Source organism: Nasonia vitripennis, chromosome 5, assembly GCF_009193385.2.
Source record: "Nasonia vitripennis strain AsymCx chromosome 5, Nvit_psr_1.1, whole genome shotgun sequence".
Lineage (NCBI taxonomy): Eukaryota > Metazoa > Arthropoda > Insecta > Hymenoptera > Pteromalidae > Nasonia > Nasonia vitripennis.
The window spans coordinates 19,519,318-19,536,182 of NC_045761.1; the positions used below are offsets into that span (position 1 = coordinate 19,519,318).

At 44.4% G+C, this 16,865-nt stretch overlaps 2 protein-coding genes and 1 long non-coding RNA gene across 5 annotated transcripts; 1 reads left to right on the forward strand and 2 right to left on the reverse strand.

The window, feature by feature from the left end:
• Positions 1 to 4,332: 4,332 nt before the first annotated feature.
• LOC100122964 (corticotropin-releasing factor-binding protein) lies at positions 4,333 to 10,011 on the reverse strand. Of its 3 annotated transcripts, none has more exons than XM_031931143.1 (7): positions 9,906 to 10,011; positions 5,784 to 5,835; positions 5,547 to 5,716; positions 5,269 to 5,473; positions 5,037 to 5,191; positions 4,878 to 4,965; positions 4,333 to 4,784 (listed from the first exon to the last, which is right to left on the reverse strand). In XM_031931143.1, exons 1-7 carry the CDS (start codon positions 9,969 to 9,971, stop codon positions 4,630 to 4,632), a joined length of 891 nt encoding a protein of 296 aa, XP_031787003.1. In that variant the 5' UTR covers positions 9,972 to 10,011; the 3' UTR covers positions 4,333 to 4,629. The 3 variants fall into 3 exon arrangements, with proteins under 3 accessions (XP_031787003.1, XP_016841774.1, XP_016841775.1); XM_016986285.3 differs by lacking the exon at positions 9,906 to 10,011 and adding an exon at positions 6,470 to 9,874; XM_016986286.2 differs by lacking the exon at positions 9,906 to 10,011 and adding an exon at positions 5,908 to 6,348.
• A 454-nt stretch (positions 10,012 to 10,465) lies between these two features.
• Positions 10,466 to 11,918, reverse strand: LOC116738618. The gene is made up of 5 exons (XM_032601131.1): positions 11,698 to 11,918; positions 11,340 to 11,501; positions 11,221 to 11,267; positions 11,039 to 11,146; positions 10,466 to 10,701 (listed from the first exon to the last, which is right to left on the reverse strand). The coding sequence occupies exons 1-5, from the start codon at positions 11,736 to 11,738 to the stop codon at positions 10,544 to 10,546; spliced, it is 516 nt and encodes a 171-aa protein (XP_032457022.1). The 5' UTR covers positions 11,739 to 11,918; the 3' UTR covers positions 10,466 to 10,543.
• Positions 11,342 to 12,116, forward strand: LOC103315795. Its single transcript, XR_512077.3, has 2 exons — positions 11,342 to 11,798; positions 11,880 to 12,116. It is a non-coding gene; the product is annotated as an uncharacterized LOC103315795 (long non-coding RNA).
• The last annotated feature ends 4,749 nt before the right edge of the window (positions 12,117 to 16,865 follow it).

The following is a 16,865-nucleotide window of genomic DNA, read 5'->3' on the forward strand; positions in this document are numbered from 1 at the left end:
CTTGAGCCCCACATTATGCAGAAAGTTCCCCAATTACGATACGCATCTCTCGGCTAAACACAGTTATACACGAGTCTCAGCCGAGAAAATCGCATATCAACAGCAGCAGGAAAATCCGCAGGAAAAATCCGCGTGAAAAATAGATCTCCCAAGGAGCAGCTCAGCGGCGGCGTGCGGCGGCAGCCGCGCAAAAACGGGATCGCCGAGCATAATTTTGAGTGCGATCTCGAGCGCATCTTACCGCCGCAGCTGAGAGACGTGTGTGCACATATACACGCGCTTAGCGCCAGCGGCGTCGCCGATCTTTCTCTCTCTCTCTCTCTCTCTCTCTCTCTCTCTCTCTCTCTCTCTCTCTCTCTCTCTCTCTCTCTCTCTCTCTCTCTCTCTCTCTCTCTCTTTCCGTATACCTATACCTGTATAAATGTATGTGTGCGCGCGAGGCTCCCGCGAGTAATGAGCATCGGCGCACGGCGTTTGCATGTGTGGATTTTACGTAGCACGTTTCTTCGGGGTGTTTCTTGTTGTCGAAAATAATCTTCCGCCGGCTGTGTATATAGCCACTCGTCTAATGGGCTTTGCTCGAGCTATATAGCGAGCTAGAGAGAGAGAGAGAGAGAGAGAGAGAGAGAGAGAGAGAGAGAGAGAGAGAGAGAGAGCAACGGGATACACAATCGGCCTCGTTTACCTTCGCGCTCTCGCGAGAGAGAGCCTCACGCCACACGGCCTAGGCTTTTTCTCGCGCTCTCTGTGCTCTATTCTCTCTCGCGTATATACGAGAGAGAGCGCGCGCGCTTCCATTTAAATGTGACGTGCGCCCTTATTCTGACTGACGCCGCCGCCAAAGATCCTTCTGAAGTTTATTGGATGCGCGACGACTCAGGACCTTATTTAGTCGAGCGGCTGATGTAATGGACGTGTGATGGATTGCGAAAAAAGCTAGCGCTCCTCGTGTCGGTTAGTGACCTATTTTAGGTAATTAATCATGGGGATTATTTGAGAGAGGGTGGAATAATTATTTTGCGATGATTTGGAGTGAGCTTTTTTCTCGCGTGAAGAGAGCTTATCCTGTACGCTAGTATGTTGAATGATTAAAACATGAGCTGAGTCGATTTGGATTTAAGATCTCACGCAAACTGCTTTACCGACCGAACTAAGCTTGTTTGTTTGAACGCCAATAATGAAGTTGCGGACTGATACACCTGAAGTTTCAAGCCGTTATGTCAGCAATCCCTTAAAATATAATTGCAGGAAGTCGCTTTAGTGCTCCAATAATTTGAGGGGGCTCCATTGATGTATCGACTGCATAAGCTTTGTATTATGCAACAGCACATACCATGGAAGAGTTTGCCTTTAGCCTAAATGAATCAACTTAGCTTATCAGTAAATCCGGTTACTAAGTCTATACCGCCGTCGATAAAGAAATCTCGGCTGCAAACCAGCAGCCCCTTATCGCACGACACTTGCATTTTCACGCCGACTACTCATACATAAACAGCCTTTGTCACAAATACGGCAAGCTAAAGAGTCAATCATCCAGCCAACAAGAGCATCAACAACAATCCAGTTTGTTGAGCCTAATAATAATCAAGGATCCCGGCATAAGCTTCGGCACGTAATAGCTAATAATAAGTCAGGCCGGTTTAAGCGCTCGCGCTCACGCAAACTGCGTAATTGAATGTACACTCTCTCCACGGGAGAATTTGCGGTGGCATTTGATAAAAGAGGAAGAAAAAGGAGCGAGCCCTCTCCGCGTTCTCTCTCTCTCTCTCTCTCTCTCTCTCTCTCTCTCTCTCTCTCATATACACAGCTCCGCGCGGCGCGGAAGGATAATGCTGAGAGAAAAGCAGAAAACGACATGATGGGCTGTACGTGAGGACTTGAAGCACGATGACCCGAATAGGCCTCTCTCCCTCTCTGCAGCGTGTACGCCGACGAGAGAAGATTCGCGCGCGAGCGCAAGAGCGAGAGAGAAAGATGGAGATAGACAAGAGCGAAATGGAAGCCGCAAGCGGTACACCCGCTTCATGCTGATGGCGTTGCATAAGCGGCAATTTATTGGCGGAATCTACTCGCGGCTCTCTCTCTCTCTCTCTCTCTCTCTCTCTCTCTCTCTCTCTCTCTCTCTCTCTCTTGCGCGCTCTCTCTCGTCCACCGTGATCTTGACAGTTATGACAGAATCTGATATACCGTGATAAGTTGCACAACTCGTCCGCCCGACACTCTCTGTCGGTACATCGACTCCTCTCGAAGCTTTTCTTCCCCCTTTTTTCCGCGCACAGCCGTTCCTTTTCGCGCCAAATTGCCGGTGACTCGCGAGCGCACGGTTAACTGTATTACATATACCCGCAGAATTCACGGCCCTTTGGATTACTTAACGAGCGTCTTATGCGCCGTATGTTATGTTCCACGTAGGCTAAAAACAAACCACTTCATTCAGGCCTCGAGAGTACCCTGAGCTATACACATCGCAGCCTCTATCTCAAGATGATTGAAATCGAAAATTTCATATTAAATTCGCACGCGCGGCGCGAAACGGTTATTACACGCCTATATAAACCCCACGCTGCGTCTTATTCTCTTGTGCATTATATAAATCAGCCGAACACCGCCAGAAGATATCCTTCAGCGCAGCCATCAAAACAGATCAGCCTCGGAAAACTGTAAACCGCATTTTTCTCTCGACGCCAACGCATCTCTCTCTCTCTCTCTCCCCGTATTAATTAGTCTCTCGCGCAGCATCTCTCTCTTTCTCGCAAATAAATCTGCCCGGATGATAATGCAACTGTTCAGCCCCGCCCACGCACTACCGTTCGGCCGAAATATCTGCGCGCTAGTCGCGGAAACGGCGCGATAAAGATGCATAGGAAATATTCGTGGGATCGATTATAAGCAGCGATAGCTGCCTAAGCTTTCGCGCAGCAGCTTATAACAGTATACGGGAGTGTGTACGAGGAAGACGGGATGACGAGGCTGCTGCGGGTCTATTGTCTTCTTCCGCTCGATGTGAACTTTCGGTGGTATAGCAGCTGTGCAGCATAGCGCTTCTGGACAGTTATATGCGCCTCGGAGAGAGATTTTCAAGATTCGGGGATAGATACTAATAACCAACGCGTCATGCGCAAAGTCGCTGATTGCTTCCTTTTGTGATAAGAGACGAGAGCGATTTTTTTTCGCGCTTATGCGTGGGAGGAACCGTTTACCGCTGAGCTTCTAATTTTCATAAGCGATTCACCTTTTCTCCGTTGCCGGATCCTGTTTGCGTTTAAATACCTTTGATCTAAATACGGATACTTTAGGCACATTCCGCAGTCATTAATACAGACGTAGCCGATACAAGTGTCGTTACGCGAACATCAGACGTACGTGGCAACCGTCAGCTTACGGTACTTTTACACGCACAAACAAACAAAAAAATAATACGGCGACAAATCTCTCGAAATCTCGGGTAAACCGGGAGATAAGAGCAGCTGCGCCTCTGCCGAGAAAGCGAAATAAAACGGAGACACAGTTGCGTCCTCGGCGAATAGAACAGAAGCACAACACACCTTTCGCAAAGATAATGCGTTGCGGCGAGGTCAAGTCCCAATTACTCGAGGACTCGCAACGGGATTCCTCAAAGTCGGAAGCAGCCGCGAGCTGCTGTTCGCTATATACTCTGCCATATAACGCTCGTCTCTCAGCATAGTAGCGACAGCAGCAGCAGCTACTCTCTGTCGCTTGCGTCTGGCGCCTGCAACGCACACGACACTTCCTCTCTCTCTCTCTCTCTCCCTCTCTCTCTCTCTTCCTTTCTTGGGTGTGTGCGCGAGATATCTTCCGCTTTCGAGCCTCAAGGTCGACGAGTTCTCTTCCCCTGCATGCGCCGCATTGCTGCGGGCTGAAGAAAACGAGAAAGAGAGATGGGAAGAAAATCGCGAAGATGAGACGCGCGCGCACGTGTGCTGTGAGCTTTTTTATTTTACACACTGAAAGGTGATTCATTGGCCTGGAGTCTTTCCTGGCTTGACAAATGAGCGCGAACACCTTTTTTCCATAGTCTTCTTCTTCTTCGTGCGAAGAACCAACACGCGAGAGGTTTCTTGCCGTCGCTGCTGCCGCTGCTTTATCATGCTATACTTTTATGTTAATTTACCTGGGCTTCGGGGACTGCCACCTGGAGCATTTGTTAACGCTTGTTACTCGCGCGCGAAGATGGATGTATCGGAGGTAGTGTCTTTTTTTTTTTGTCTGCGATTGAGGATTGAGTTATTTTAGTGGGATGTGGTGTGCGAATCGAATGGGATTTTGAGGAGTTATTTGGATAGTTTAAGTGACTCATTTAAGAACGAAGAGTTCTGGTGGGAAAGAATTTAATTTGAAAATAAATGCTGAGTTAGACACTCTGTTACGATTGAAAAACACTGCGTCGCTTTGCGCATTACCTATAGACTACTTTACTTTGTGATTTAATTAAGCTTTTTAATTATGGTATATATCTAATAACGAGGTATACAAGTATCAAGAATAAGAGATCTCGCGTTTGAAATTTAATTATAGTTTTAGTCTAAAAGCATCGCGAAATTCCATCGCCCGATGTAAATAAAGTTTTTTTAATAGACTATACAAGTTTACAGATCTTCTTCTTCTTCTCTATTTGGCCGTTTGATGACATCGATACTTGGTGTTGCTGATTGGTTCCTCTGGATCAACAGGTTCGATTGTAACGTTAAGATAGTTTTCGTAAGCTCCACTTGATACTAGCTTAATGGTTGTTGTTGAACAATTGATCAGTTTTTCTGTCTTATCTGTAAAATGTAATTGTACAAAATAATTACAGTTTTATTATTCGACGATTAAGTATAGCCATATCTATATGCTAAATAGAGCAGTAACCCTACCATTCGAGTTATTGCAGACGGTATCCAACAGTTCGATGCTATCAGGATCCAGACCGTCACTTCCTCCAATTTCAATACGATCGGAACACTAAAAATGAAACGTATGAATAAAAACACTAAAAATGAAGCGTTTAATAAAAACCATGCATAACCAATCACCTTGACCGAAGTGTCATCGCTTGATTGTGAATTGCCAATACTGTAGGAATTCAAGGTAACCTTCGCTTTGCTTATGAACCAATAAGAGCAATTTATTTTGCTTCCATGATTCCTCAAAACAACGTAAGGCTCGCCATTGGAAATCACATTACAGGCTGCAAAAATAAATATTTTTAATCACTATTCGAGTGTTAAACCACTTCATTTTGATGTACAAATAATAAATACATACGGGAAGGATGCTTTTGATGTTCCACCTTTACAGTGAATCCTTTGTCAACCTCAAAGATCTTGAACGTTATCAAAGCTCCATTTTGCGAACTGACAAAAGTCCTCTCACCAGGTGGATTGTTCGAACAAAACTCAGTAACCTTAGGATCGGGATGGCTCTCTGTGATTGGAAATACTTGACGGTTCAATTCCCAGCCATCAGTGTACTGTACACAATATCATAAAATTAATTTGTAATCATAATTATGGATCGATCGTTAGAGTAATCAAATGTAGTACCTGAACTAAGCTACCAGTTTCGCTATTCTCCCCACATGGAACATCGAATTGGGTAAAAGTGATTTTAATCCGATCGGCAGCGTCAGCCAGTAAATAAAATCCTGTAACCTTGCCCTCCTTGTTCGTTGCTCTGTACGAGTAAGTACCAGGTGTTGATGCTATGTAGATGCCTTGAATGAAGAATCCAGGTTAAATCATTATTAAATTTCGTAAGAATTAACATTCACACTAGCTCACCTTCAGGCGTATCAGGAATCATTTCAGTTTCATGCCCCGCATTGGACTGCGCCTGAATTAAGAATAATCATACGGTCAGTGAGCTTTTCATAAAACGTGCGATATGCTTTCATTGTGTTCTTACTTCTTCAAAACTCGTTTACAATTTGCAACAATATCGTTGAGATACATCGACACGAATATTGCGACACAACAAAACTTTCTTTCAAATTCACGAAATTTTTGAAAAGCCCTTGGTAACATATTATTTCAAAAAGCAATGGGAGTCTTAGGAAAACGAAACGGTTCTTTCGAAATCTATTTAATCAGATGCTACCCGGTACTGGTGTACGTGCATAAAGTAGATTTAAAAGTTCCTGTACTACTGTTTGATCATGAAGTGTACGCACCTTAGAGGATGCGATAAGATTCACTGACATAATACATTGTAAGAATCATAAAAAAACGATTAACAACGGTGTGTCGTCACTAGTTTTTTATCTCGTTTACAGAGTTGCCGCTGGAAAATTTTGCGCTAAAACGCGCTTAAATTTGTTAAATTGAAAAAATGCAAAATACGTACTGATAAATGACTTCTGTTATCAATACTTCAACTAAATAAACTACATATTTATTCTACTTATATTGTTTTTGTTTTATATCTTATTTTATTTCTAACAATATTATTGTCTTTGTTATATACTCACATGCGGATGTGCACTGGAAAAGAGAAAGAACGTCGACAGAAATAAATAGAAGCACCACATGATGATGATAGAAGATGAAAACGAACAATATAATTTATTTAAACAATCTTCATATCAATTCTCACACTAATCAACGACGATTACGGACTGATCCATAAGTAACCGAATCAACGCAGACGAAAAAAGCGAATTAATTCTCTGTACACGCTGTCGCGTGCTGAATCGGCGAGGGACTGTGATATATATATACCGCGAGAGTAGCGCCATCGTAGGGAGATAATGATGATAAATTTTAAAGAACGGTATGAATGAACGATAATATTAGTACTTCAGGTGTAAGCGCCGGATAAAAAAGTCAATATACAATTTTGGTTCCGAAATCGGTAATACAATAATCAGGATGTGGTATATTTGTATTTAGTTTAAACAATGCCAACTGCGTCTTATCCGGTAACATAAATTTAAATGTTGGCTGTGTCGTAAAAAAACCGCTGTAAGTTTTTGAAAATTTTTCTATTTCTTTCTTATTTTACCATAACTGTATTCTTACGAATATTTATGCATTCAATAGTCTAATGACTTTTAAATTTTTGTATAAACAATACTTGAAAACGTCTATTTTAATTTTATGAGAGATCATCGAAATAATTGTAAAATTATCGAATTCAATTCCTCAATTAATATAAATCGGATGCACGTAAACGCGGCGTGTACGTGCAAGGTTTATTGTTGAAGCAAACGCATAGATACATTAACCTTCATGTAATCATGAACACATATTCACAAACGAAGTGACGTACGTAAAAGCCAGCACTGCGTACATACACCTTCGAGACATGCAAACATTTTGTTTGCCTGATACCGGCCTCTAAATTACAATGTACGTTGAATTTACACGAGTATAATCTGCTACCGATTTTGTTTTCAAAAAAATCGCGCTCATTACGCCAATTATCGCCAGCAACCAGGATATGTATATCGTATAATAGAAAGGTATCGAGCGAGCAGTCTTCATTTCTCCGAATCACCCTTGATTTCCGTTTAAATCAGTCATTGGCTGAAATTCCTTGATGCTTGCCTCTTACCGCATCCGCTGTTGCTAGTCCGCGTCGCTATTCCGATCTCTTTCCGATATAATCCCAAGTGGATTCGTGGGAGAATCTATCTGATTTCATGGTCGCTTACTGTCACGCTTCGATCGTCCTTCTTCTCGTTCCTCTCGTCCACGATCAATGCTACTAATTGCTTCGCAACGTCACAATATCGTTTGTTTTCCTGTAGCCCGATTTTTCTCTCGTCTCTTTGTCCTCTCTGATAAGCCGAGAGCTAGGTGCTTCGGTGAATAGCTACGTAGGCGCGTTTAACGAAATAATTCGAATATCGTGCAATGCGTCATCGCGCGATCGTTAAGTGATCGGTATATGTAGTGTAGCGAAAGACACGGTTCGAAAACGCAGGACAATTTGTCAGTCCCGGCGATCGGTAAGAAACAATCTGCCGATCTATAAAATCCTTTTGGAAATAACATACCGCAGCGTCATGATAACTAAAGTTCCCAGTCCCCCTATATACACGCAGAGTGGCTATGTACAAGCCACAATGGTTAAACAATAGATTGCAGCAGCGGCGCAGCCATTACGGTGGCATTGACACTGCACCATTCAGCGACGACTAAAGATCTCGCTATCCAGATCCGAGAAATCACGATCGTCAGGAGGGAGAGAGAGCAGCGCTGTACTCGCGATCGATTGAGTTACGCGGAGAGGACTATAAGACATAGCACTGCGGGCTGCGAGTGCGCTCACGGTTGCAGGAAAGTGAAGCGCGAGCGAGAGAGTGTATAAGGCTGTGCAGAGGAGAGATCCCAAAGGTCGATCACCTGCCGCGTTCTCTCTGAAGGTCGATCGTATTTTATATCTCATTCGCGTGCACAGCCTCCTTCTTCTTCGTCTCTCGTCTGGGGAGACTCACTTCCCCGCGGCGCAGAGAGAAAGAGCTAATTGCGCGCGACTTTTATCCATGCGTGCGTTTAACGCAAGTGCGGAACGAAAGTGCTGCACTAGCTTGTGGGCGAAATGGAAAGGCTCTTGACCCAGTGACATATAAAAAAATCGAGAGAGGGAGGACGTTCGTGTACTATACCCTGTGTTATACTCTCGCGATGATGCGCGCTGAGAGCATTGAGGCATGTCTCTCGGCGATCATCGCGATTTTTCCTTCGCTCGATTATTTTCCAAGAGATACATAATGGATATACGTATGGATTTATATATAGCGTTACACGAGAGCGGATGGCGGACATTTAGCTGTCTCATTATTCCTCGATAAGTTGGCTGGCTTCTTCTTCGCCCTCGTCGTCATCGTCGCGCAAACTCGTCGGGACAAATTGCACGCCCGGTAAATGACAGTTTAATCGAGGTTCACCTTGTCTAAAGGGAGAGAGAGAGAGAGAGAGAGAGAGAGTGGGTTTCGTAATATATAGAGTGCAGCTAAGTGGAGAGTACTATGGGATCCCTCCATTCAGCCCCTGTGAGCTCTCTCTCTCTCTCTCTCTCTCTCTCTCTCTCTCTCTCTCTCTCTCTCTCTCTCCGGGGAATGAATACGTGTAAATCACCTGCTCTAAAGTATCCCGCGAGGGATCGTCTTCCGCATGATTTCAATAATCGACAATGAATATCTCCTTCGATAACGCGCGCCGCGAGCGAGATATGCCCCCGAGAGTGCTTTTTGCCTTTTGTTGTGCTTTATCGTATCGCCGCGCGATGCATCGATATATCCCTTAAACGGCGTAAATCTTTCGAGCGAATCGATACGCGTAATCGCGGAGCTTATGGAAATCCCTCGGACTATTCTGTTTTGCGGATGTCTCGTCGGCGATATTATGTAACACCTGTATATAGCTTCAGTACGGTTGTAAACTCAAAATCGTGATGGATCGTTAAATTTCGACGAAGCGAATCACGTCGCTATTTTTGCGCAAAATTCAGAGAGAAGGAAATGGCAAACGTGCGGCAGCAGCTGCCATCGATAATGAATTAACGACGAAGGTCAATGCAGCGCATAGAGTGTTAAATACGGCCGATTTTATATTGAATCGTATCGCGCAGATCGTTGCGATTGATTGGCTCCCGGGAGTTGAAGCATGAGATCATGCGCCGGGGACTGAATTTGCATTGGAAGACGTTCGTGTGTATTTTATAGTCGTGCTTGATTGACCTCTCGATCGGTCATGATTTCATTCCGACCGCAATAAGCGTCGTAAACTAAGAGAAAAAAAACGAACTTTTTACAGATCGACGCTCACCGCAAATGCGCTTGATTACAGCAGATGTTCCATTTTTTCATTCGTTAAGGTATACGCGTAATTGTTATGTCGTATTTCAGCGAGTGGAGATCGTTGTTCGTTTGTGTAATATTGAATTTTGAATCGACTCACGTTTACGTTCAGCAGAGAACCAATGATGAAGCTGGCGATTGTGAGAAACATCCGCGGGGCATGCATGCAGACTCTTTTTTAACACCGACTATACTCGTATTAAAAAGACTCTACTCTCTTGCGAGCTTATATACTTTAAAAATAAAAATAAAAAAGTTTATTAATCACGACAAATTAAGTGTAAAACCAGTTATGAATATCGAGCGATTCGATTATCCTTTGTTATTTTTTTATTTGAATGTAATAACTCATTTGTGAACACTGCTTTTTGCAATGATTGAACGGGTGCATAAAAATGTTTTTTTTTTTTGCAGCACAAGTTTGTGTTCAATTGAATTTCAGAGTACCCGTTCGTGAATGTAACAGATAATGTAACAGATAATACGTTTTAAGTGGGGAACTATAGGATTGTTATTCTATGTGGCGTAACAACAATTTCTACGACATGTTAGAAACCTTAAAACACGAATATGTAAGAATAACGTGAAACATTTATGAGAATCGTATAGAAGTGCACGTGTGCTCCTGTTATAGTTTGCTTGCATAATATTTTTTTTAAGTTTCCTTATTTTGTTGTTTATTCACAAAATAAAATTTACATTTTCATTTTCATTCTTACACAACATCGAAATTTGTTCTTATGACTCGTTAGTTTTGGGACTGATGATATTGAAAAAGACGTCGATCAACTGCTGATCAATTAGAAAGCAAATGTGTATGATGTAAAGGGCGAGAACCAATAAGTAGTAAATCAAAAGTCTATTTGTGGAGCACAGTTTTTCTAGCAATCCTTCATCTAAAAAGAAAAATATGTAACCTGCTTTAAAATCAAATTGTCTTTTTTGTTCTTGAACTAGAATAATATTAGTTATATAAGAACACGTGACGGTTTACAAGTATAATGATATAATGCTAAAATTTTTAAAATATACATTTTCATGTCGTAACAAAGCTATAGCTCGCAGACAAACCGAAGCAACTAAATTTTGTTTTCGAGTTATCCAACGTTTTGAATGAGAGAAAAATATTTATGACAAAATGAACGGTTATATAGGTATATAATCCAATATAGTTAAATCTCTATAGTCTGTAATCCACGACAGTTTTTATCCCATAATTAATTAAAGACCTACCTCTTGAATTCCAAATGCATTTCACGTCATAAAGGGCGTCTTCAATGTCAAAGCTTGCATCGCGGCACCAATTCTTCAGAATCTTGATTGCGATCGGCCATGTCAGCGCTAAAACAAACAGAAAACACATTTCTTAAAAAACGTTCTCAAATATAGTGTGTAAATTTTTTTGAGAAACCTACGTATCTTCGAATCGTCGCTTCCGTTAACGATATTTCGCGAGCAGTATCTGCAAAACAACCAAAACCTCAATGTAAACACAGTTGAACATAACCTTATAAATAACAAAAACGAAAATAACCTATTCATTTGTGAACTTCTATCCGAAGGTCGACCGCGCGGCACTACAGCCGCTGCCTTTTCCGCGTAAGCGGACTGAATAATCTCGTCCATCAGCTCGTGGGGTATGTCCTGTGGGACCACCGCCGGAGACGGGCAGTTCTCGCACTGCTTCGGGCAACACCTTCGAGCGCAAAAGAGAAAAATATTCTGCCAACGCTCCCAGCTCTCTCTGCCTCTCAAGACATGATCAAACGCGACTCATGATGCATCCAAGTTCGCTCTCTCGAAGGACGTCGCAATTGTTCGCGAGAGGGAGAGAGAGAAGCACTGAATCGATTATATGCGTCTGTGGAGCTTTAATTGATTATGGGACGTACTTCGGACACCTTACGCTAGTCGATTTGCCGGACGATGGCATATCACCTCCTCCCCGTGATCACGATGACTCCACAAGTACAGAGCGAGCCTATTTCTCTGGGTGTGGTTTGGAGGAGTGGATTCGCGAGACGGAGGGTGTTGTAGCATTGATGACGATTTTTTTCTTTGATTCTTTTTTTAGGTTATGTTCGCTGACTGGAGAGAAATTCTGCTGTTTGTGATTCCTCGTCACGCGAGAGGTGGAAAGGGAGACGCGGATGATGCTGTCGCATGAGAATAACTGCCGATAGTCCGAAAGTAATTATCGATAAGTATTCGTATAAGTCAGATATCGGGTATCTCTTATTGGAATATATAAGAATTTCATTGTTGTTCAAATTGAAAGTATTCATTTACCATAAAAAAGTATACAAATCCACATGTTTAGCTCATCGTGTTATCTGAGGGTCTACTAGAGAGATGTAACGGTTCGATCGCAAACGTGCGCGGCGCATGGGCGCACGGGAAATCGGCACGTCCTTTGTGTTGTATCGAATCGGCCGCGACATAAGCGCACTGACCCGTGCTATCGGTTTCGCTAGCTCGATAAATCTGTCGCGAATTCAATACCTATATGTATATCTGCCCTTTATTTGCTCCGATCTTTTCAAGCGCGAGCACAATCAAAATCGGTTGAACAGATTGCGCCGGCTTGTATCGGTATCGAGGAATCGTCACAAACGGAACAGTTATACGTTGCACGGTGCATTTTTTCAATTTTGGTCTAGAAAATTCCGAGCACGCCTTCGTTTTTTTCGAAGCGAATAAACACACTCCTCTCGTTGAAAATCGAGCAATAAGCATATAACCGAGCCTAATAAACGCATCGTCTCCACGAAGCTAGAATTACGCGGAAAATCGGTAGACAGGAAAATGGCGCGTAACTCAAACTTGGCGCACTCCAGCTCGGTTTAGAGTAGAGGAAAAATCGGCGCGCGCGTCGTTTAGCCGGCACAGAGCCGCGAATTACATACACACCGCCGACAACTCGTCTGCCTCATAGCTCACGCTCTTGGATGAGTATATCACTCTCGGTGTGGCGCTGTCTTGTAAATCACAACACGCTGTAGATCATTACCAATATCTTATCACTCGGTGCCGAGAGAAAAAAGCTGGGGAGTACGTAGCGAGTGCGCAGAGCTGAAAAAGAAATGCAACAATTAAGTTGTCTCACGCGCCGGAGCACCTGTGTTTTCGAAACGAGATTCACAGCAAATAAGAACCTTTCCGTACGAAGTAATTCTCTGCGGCGAAGAGAGGCGCAATAAATCTGTAAAAATTACATACGCCCTGGCCGCCTGCAAAATATAGCCGCTTGTACAGAACGTTTCTGGAATGTAGCCTATACTCGGAATTATACGAATATTATATTTTGTTTTATATCCAATAAAAGCAAAGGAATATTCGCTAACGAGGGTGTCCGCGCGTAATTATTCTAATCCGATAAACCATTTATATAATCACCGGCGCTGATAGAGTGGGTATAACGTCAGGGGCGCTGACGCGATTAAACAGCCGTATCCCGTTTAAACATGCGTAGCTCGAGCAGTTTGTCGCCTGCTTTTCGCTGAAAACAATAACGGTACACAGTGAGACGTCGGTTCAATTAGTCATGCGAATTACATATTTCGACGGTCCCTAGTTTCTTGCGGCGAAGCGAATCCTACAGCGATCCGTTGTCACGGCTCAGCGGAGCTTGTGTACACGATATTCCCAGCCGAGAGATCGGCATAAGAGATATACACAGCGCGGCACCGCTTTTGCTCGGCTTTAAGCGACCGTAGCGCGCTTTGCTCGCATAGCAGCGTTAATTATCAAATTGCTCTCGCGGCGGCGGCGGCGGCGGTCGGCTCTGAGAGAACTTAATTAACTCGAATTCTTCGGATGCGGGGAATTCGCACGAGATGGTGTCACTTGCCGTGCCGGTTCTTGGTAAGCCGATACACCGAAAATCGGTTGGATCTACGCTGATTCGGACTGTTTCTTTTTTTTACGTTCAAGGCATCGCAGTCAACGAGTCACTCGTTAAAATTACATATCATTATACGCGGATAAAGTGTAAGTGCACCGCGAAAAAGAGAGAGAGGTGTTCACATGCGGCTGCATCCCGCAAATTGTACTTAAATGCACTCTCGCTCTGAGCTCGCAAATAAGCCATTATTTTAATTAACAATACCGACCGGTTAATTTCCGCGCGGAATTGTTCGCCGCCTGAGAGATGCTTCAGCAGAATTTGGCCGACTGGGATCCTCCCACATTCGTTCCCCGCTCGCAAGTGTATAAAATCGATTCGTCGAGCGGCTCGTCGGGCTTTTTTGCGTTTATGCTCGCGTATACTCGTGATCGATGTATATATAACACAGTGTGTATTTCTGGCGGGGAAAAGAGGAGAGGATTAAATGTATACCGGAATGTGGTCGACATTGAAAGTTGGAGCTGGGCGAGCGGTACTTTAACGGTAACGGTGTCTCCCGGTAATTAAGTAAATTGCGTAGCTTAGCTCGCGTGCTCGTCTTGTATTATGTCACGTGTGAGGCCCTCTCTCTCTCTAGCTCTGTGTATATAGAAGTACTTATACGTGCGCTTACATGACGATTAGCTTCGAGATTAGTGCAGCGCCGGGGTAGAAGCTAGGAGAAGGTCAAGGCGTTCCGGCTCGAGAGATCTATCTATCTCTCTCGGCTAAGACACGACGACGACGACAGCTTTTTCAGCGCGGCCGCTATCCCCTTTCGGAATCTTGCCTAGTTACTTCAACGAGAGATGCACGCGCGTAAACAGCTTTTTTCCTCGTTATACGCGTGGGCGAGGCCTCGAGGTATCATTTTTTTTTCTCTAATCGCAAGCATATACGTATAAGTGTTCTGAATCAATCGACGAGGTGGCGGCGCGCACACCAGGAAGCAAAAAATCCAGGAAAACAGCGCAGCTACCGTTCGGCGAAGAGCGCGATAGGTTTACAGCATCGCGCACGAAGGGCCGAGGGGAAAAAATATCCGAGTGAGAGAACTGGGAGTAACAGTACCGAGGCCTTAAAACTGCTCCAGCGATGCCCCCGGTTTGCGGAAAGGGCAGGGAATCGTATAAAAATAAAAGGAGAAACCGCGCAGCTGCTCCCGCTGGTTGTTAAACAAAACGCAGTAATCGCTCGTTCGCCGGATATTCCTGTTACTCGAGCGAGCGAGGGAGAGTGAAATTGTTTCGGAATCAATCTCGTAAAATCTCGCTTTACTCATAGCCATCGGGAACAATGCGGAAGAGGCTGATCGAATTCGAGTCGCTCTTGCGAGCTCTGCGTGTGCCCGCGGACGGTATAGAGGGATGTGTATATCTGATGCTGCAGATGCCTTGGTACTTTTTCGATGACGCTGCGGACGTGTGTGTGCGTAGTTTGCTGGAAGTTTTGAATAACGAGATGTTCGCCGCGATTTTCTTGGCTTGTTATCGGACAGTCTGGGATGCCGAGTTGGGGTTTGTTTTTTTGGCATCGTGATCGTTATTCGTATACTTAGTTTAAATGTAATTTTGCGACACACAAGTGTTTCAAGCAAGAGGCCATCTAGCGATCATCACGCAACGCCTCCTCTAAAACTTCACCTGTACAAATGCAACCATACACACAAGGTATAACTCTTTCCGCTCAGTAAAACGAAGAAACATCCACGGCAAGTCCGGAGGAAGTGGCAAGAGCAACAGCAGCGTCGACTTCATCATTATCATCAGTCTGCGCCACAGCAGCGGAAAGAAATTGTCTTAGAAATGAATTCCCTTTTCATTTCAAGCGTACAATCTTCAGTCGAAAGGGCAAAACAGTCGGCGCAACGAACCAGCTCACCGACTTTCTGTGAATGTGTATGTGTGTGTTTGCTTTGCTGAGAAGTGCCACTGCGGAAAAAAAGCTCGCGAAGCGGAAAAGGAAACCGAGGCGAGAAGCAGAAGAAGAAGAAGAAGAAACAGCCTAATAGCGCCTCGTCGCGAATGGACGGCCACACGCTTTTCAATTTCGTCGGCGCGCCGCAAAGCGAGCAACGTAGATGTGTATATATATATATATATATATATATATATATATATAGCAGCACACCGGCTTCTATATAATACCGAGAGTGAACGTTCTCGCGCGCGGCGCACGGAAGTCGTGAGTCGTCCCTTGACTTGACTCTCTCGCGCAGCGTGAGGAATTGAGACGTCGTCGCTTCGAATGCTTTCACGCTCGCTGTCTTGTCGCGTCGCTGCCGTATAATTGGTAACTGGTCCGCGTCTCTACCTCAGACACATCATCGCGCGTAATCGTTATTCGCTTCGTAGCTGTATTATGCATGCGCGAGGGAAAATCAATTAACCTTCGAAAATTGAAGCTACCCTCTCAGGTGAGAGAGCAGGAAGAAGAAAAAGCTGCGAAAAAGAGCTTAAGCGAAGAGGTGCCACCGACCGGAACCAGCGGAACGTCCCACTTATCGGCGGCGATAGCCGCTCATTGCGTATGGCCTGTTAAGGCTCCCGATGCTTCTCGTCGGCGTGTGTTCTCTCTGGACTCTCGGCGTGACTAACATTAAACCGTGCGCGAGTGCAGCTCTCGCGGCTTAACGAACGTTCACGCATAGCTGCAGCCAAGGGCTTGGGGAGAACTTTCCGTGTGCTTTCATTGCCTCGACACCATTCAATTATCCCTTGAACTGCCAGAGCAAGGGGGGAAGCGAACGAGAGCGCGAGCTCTTCCGAATTCCTGGACGCGAGGAGCTGTGAGGATACTGAGCACGCCAATGTGCGCTATGTGTACGTCTTTTACTTAATAAGGGCTTTTGCTTTGTGCGATACATTTTACTTTTAAATCGGCCGCTGCGTTCTGCGCTGCGAACAAGGTTTTGAGGGAAATTGCGGGGTGTGAAGGTGTGGGTTTTGGATTTTTTTTTTTTTTTTGAAGAACGCTTAGGTATGTGCGAAAGCTCTACGGATATATAGAAAGATAGAAACGCTGACTATGCACGTGTATAAAACAATCGTTAAAAAGTTCTCCTACCCAGAAGCTGAACAATGCTAGCTCCACTACGAATCAGTCAAAACGCAGCTCTATTCGCCTGGATCAGTCATCCTTTGTTGCCTACAGCCTTCCTAGCGTCCGCCTCTC

Excerpts from the sequence above, each read along its gene's own strand:
- LOC100122964 (XM_031931143.1), bottom strand. The coding sequence starts at position 9,971 with ATGCATGCCCCGCGGATGTTTCTCACAATCGCCAGCTTCATCATTGGT. Across the intron at positions 5,717-5,783 it reads GATTCCTGATACGCCTGAAG|GCATCTACATAGCATCAACA; the intron begins GTGAGCTAGTGT and ends TCTTCATTCAAG. Across the intron at positions 5,474-5,546 it reads AAACTGGTAGCTTAGTTCAG|TACACTGATGGCTGGGAATT; the intron begins GTACTACATTTG and ends TATTGTGTACAG.
- LOC116738618 (XM_032601131.1), bottom strand. The coding sequence starts at position 11,738 with ATGCCATCGTCCGGCAAATCGACTAGCGTAAGGTGTCCGAA. Across the intron at positions 11,502-11,697 it reads ACTAGCGTAAGGTGTCCGAA|GTGTTGCCCGAAGCAGTGCG; the intron begins GTACGTCCCATA and ends TTGCGCTCGAAG. Across the intron at positions 10,702-11,038 it reads ATGCATTTGGAATTCAAGAG|ATGAAGGATTGCTAGAAAAA; the intron begins GTAGGTCTTTAA and ends TTTTCTTTTTAG.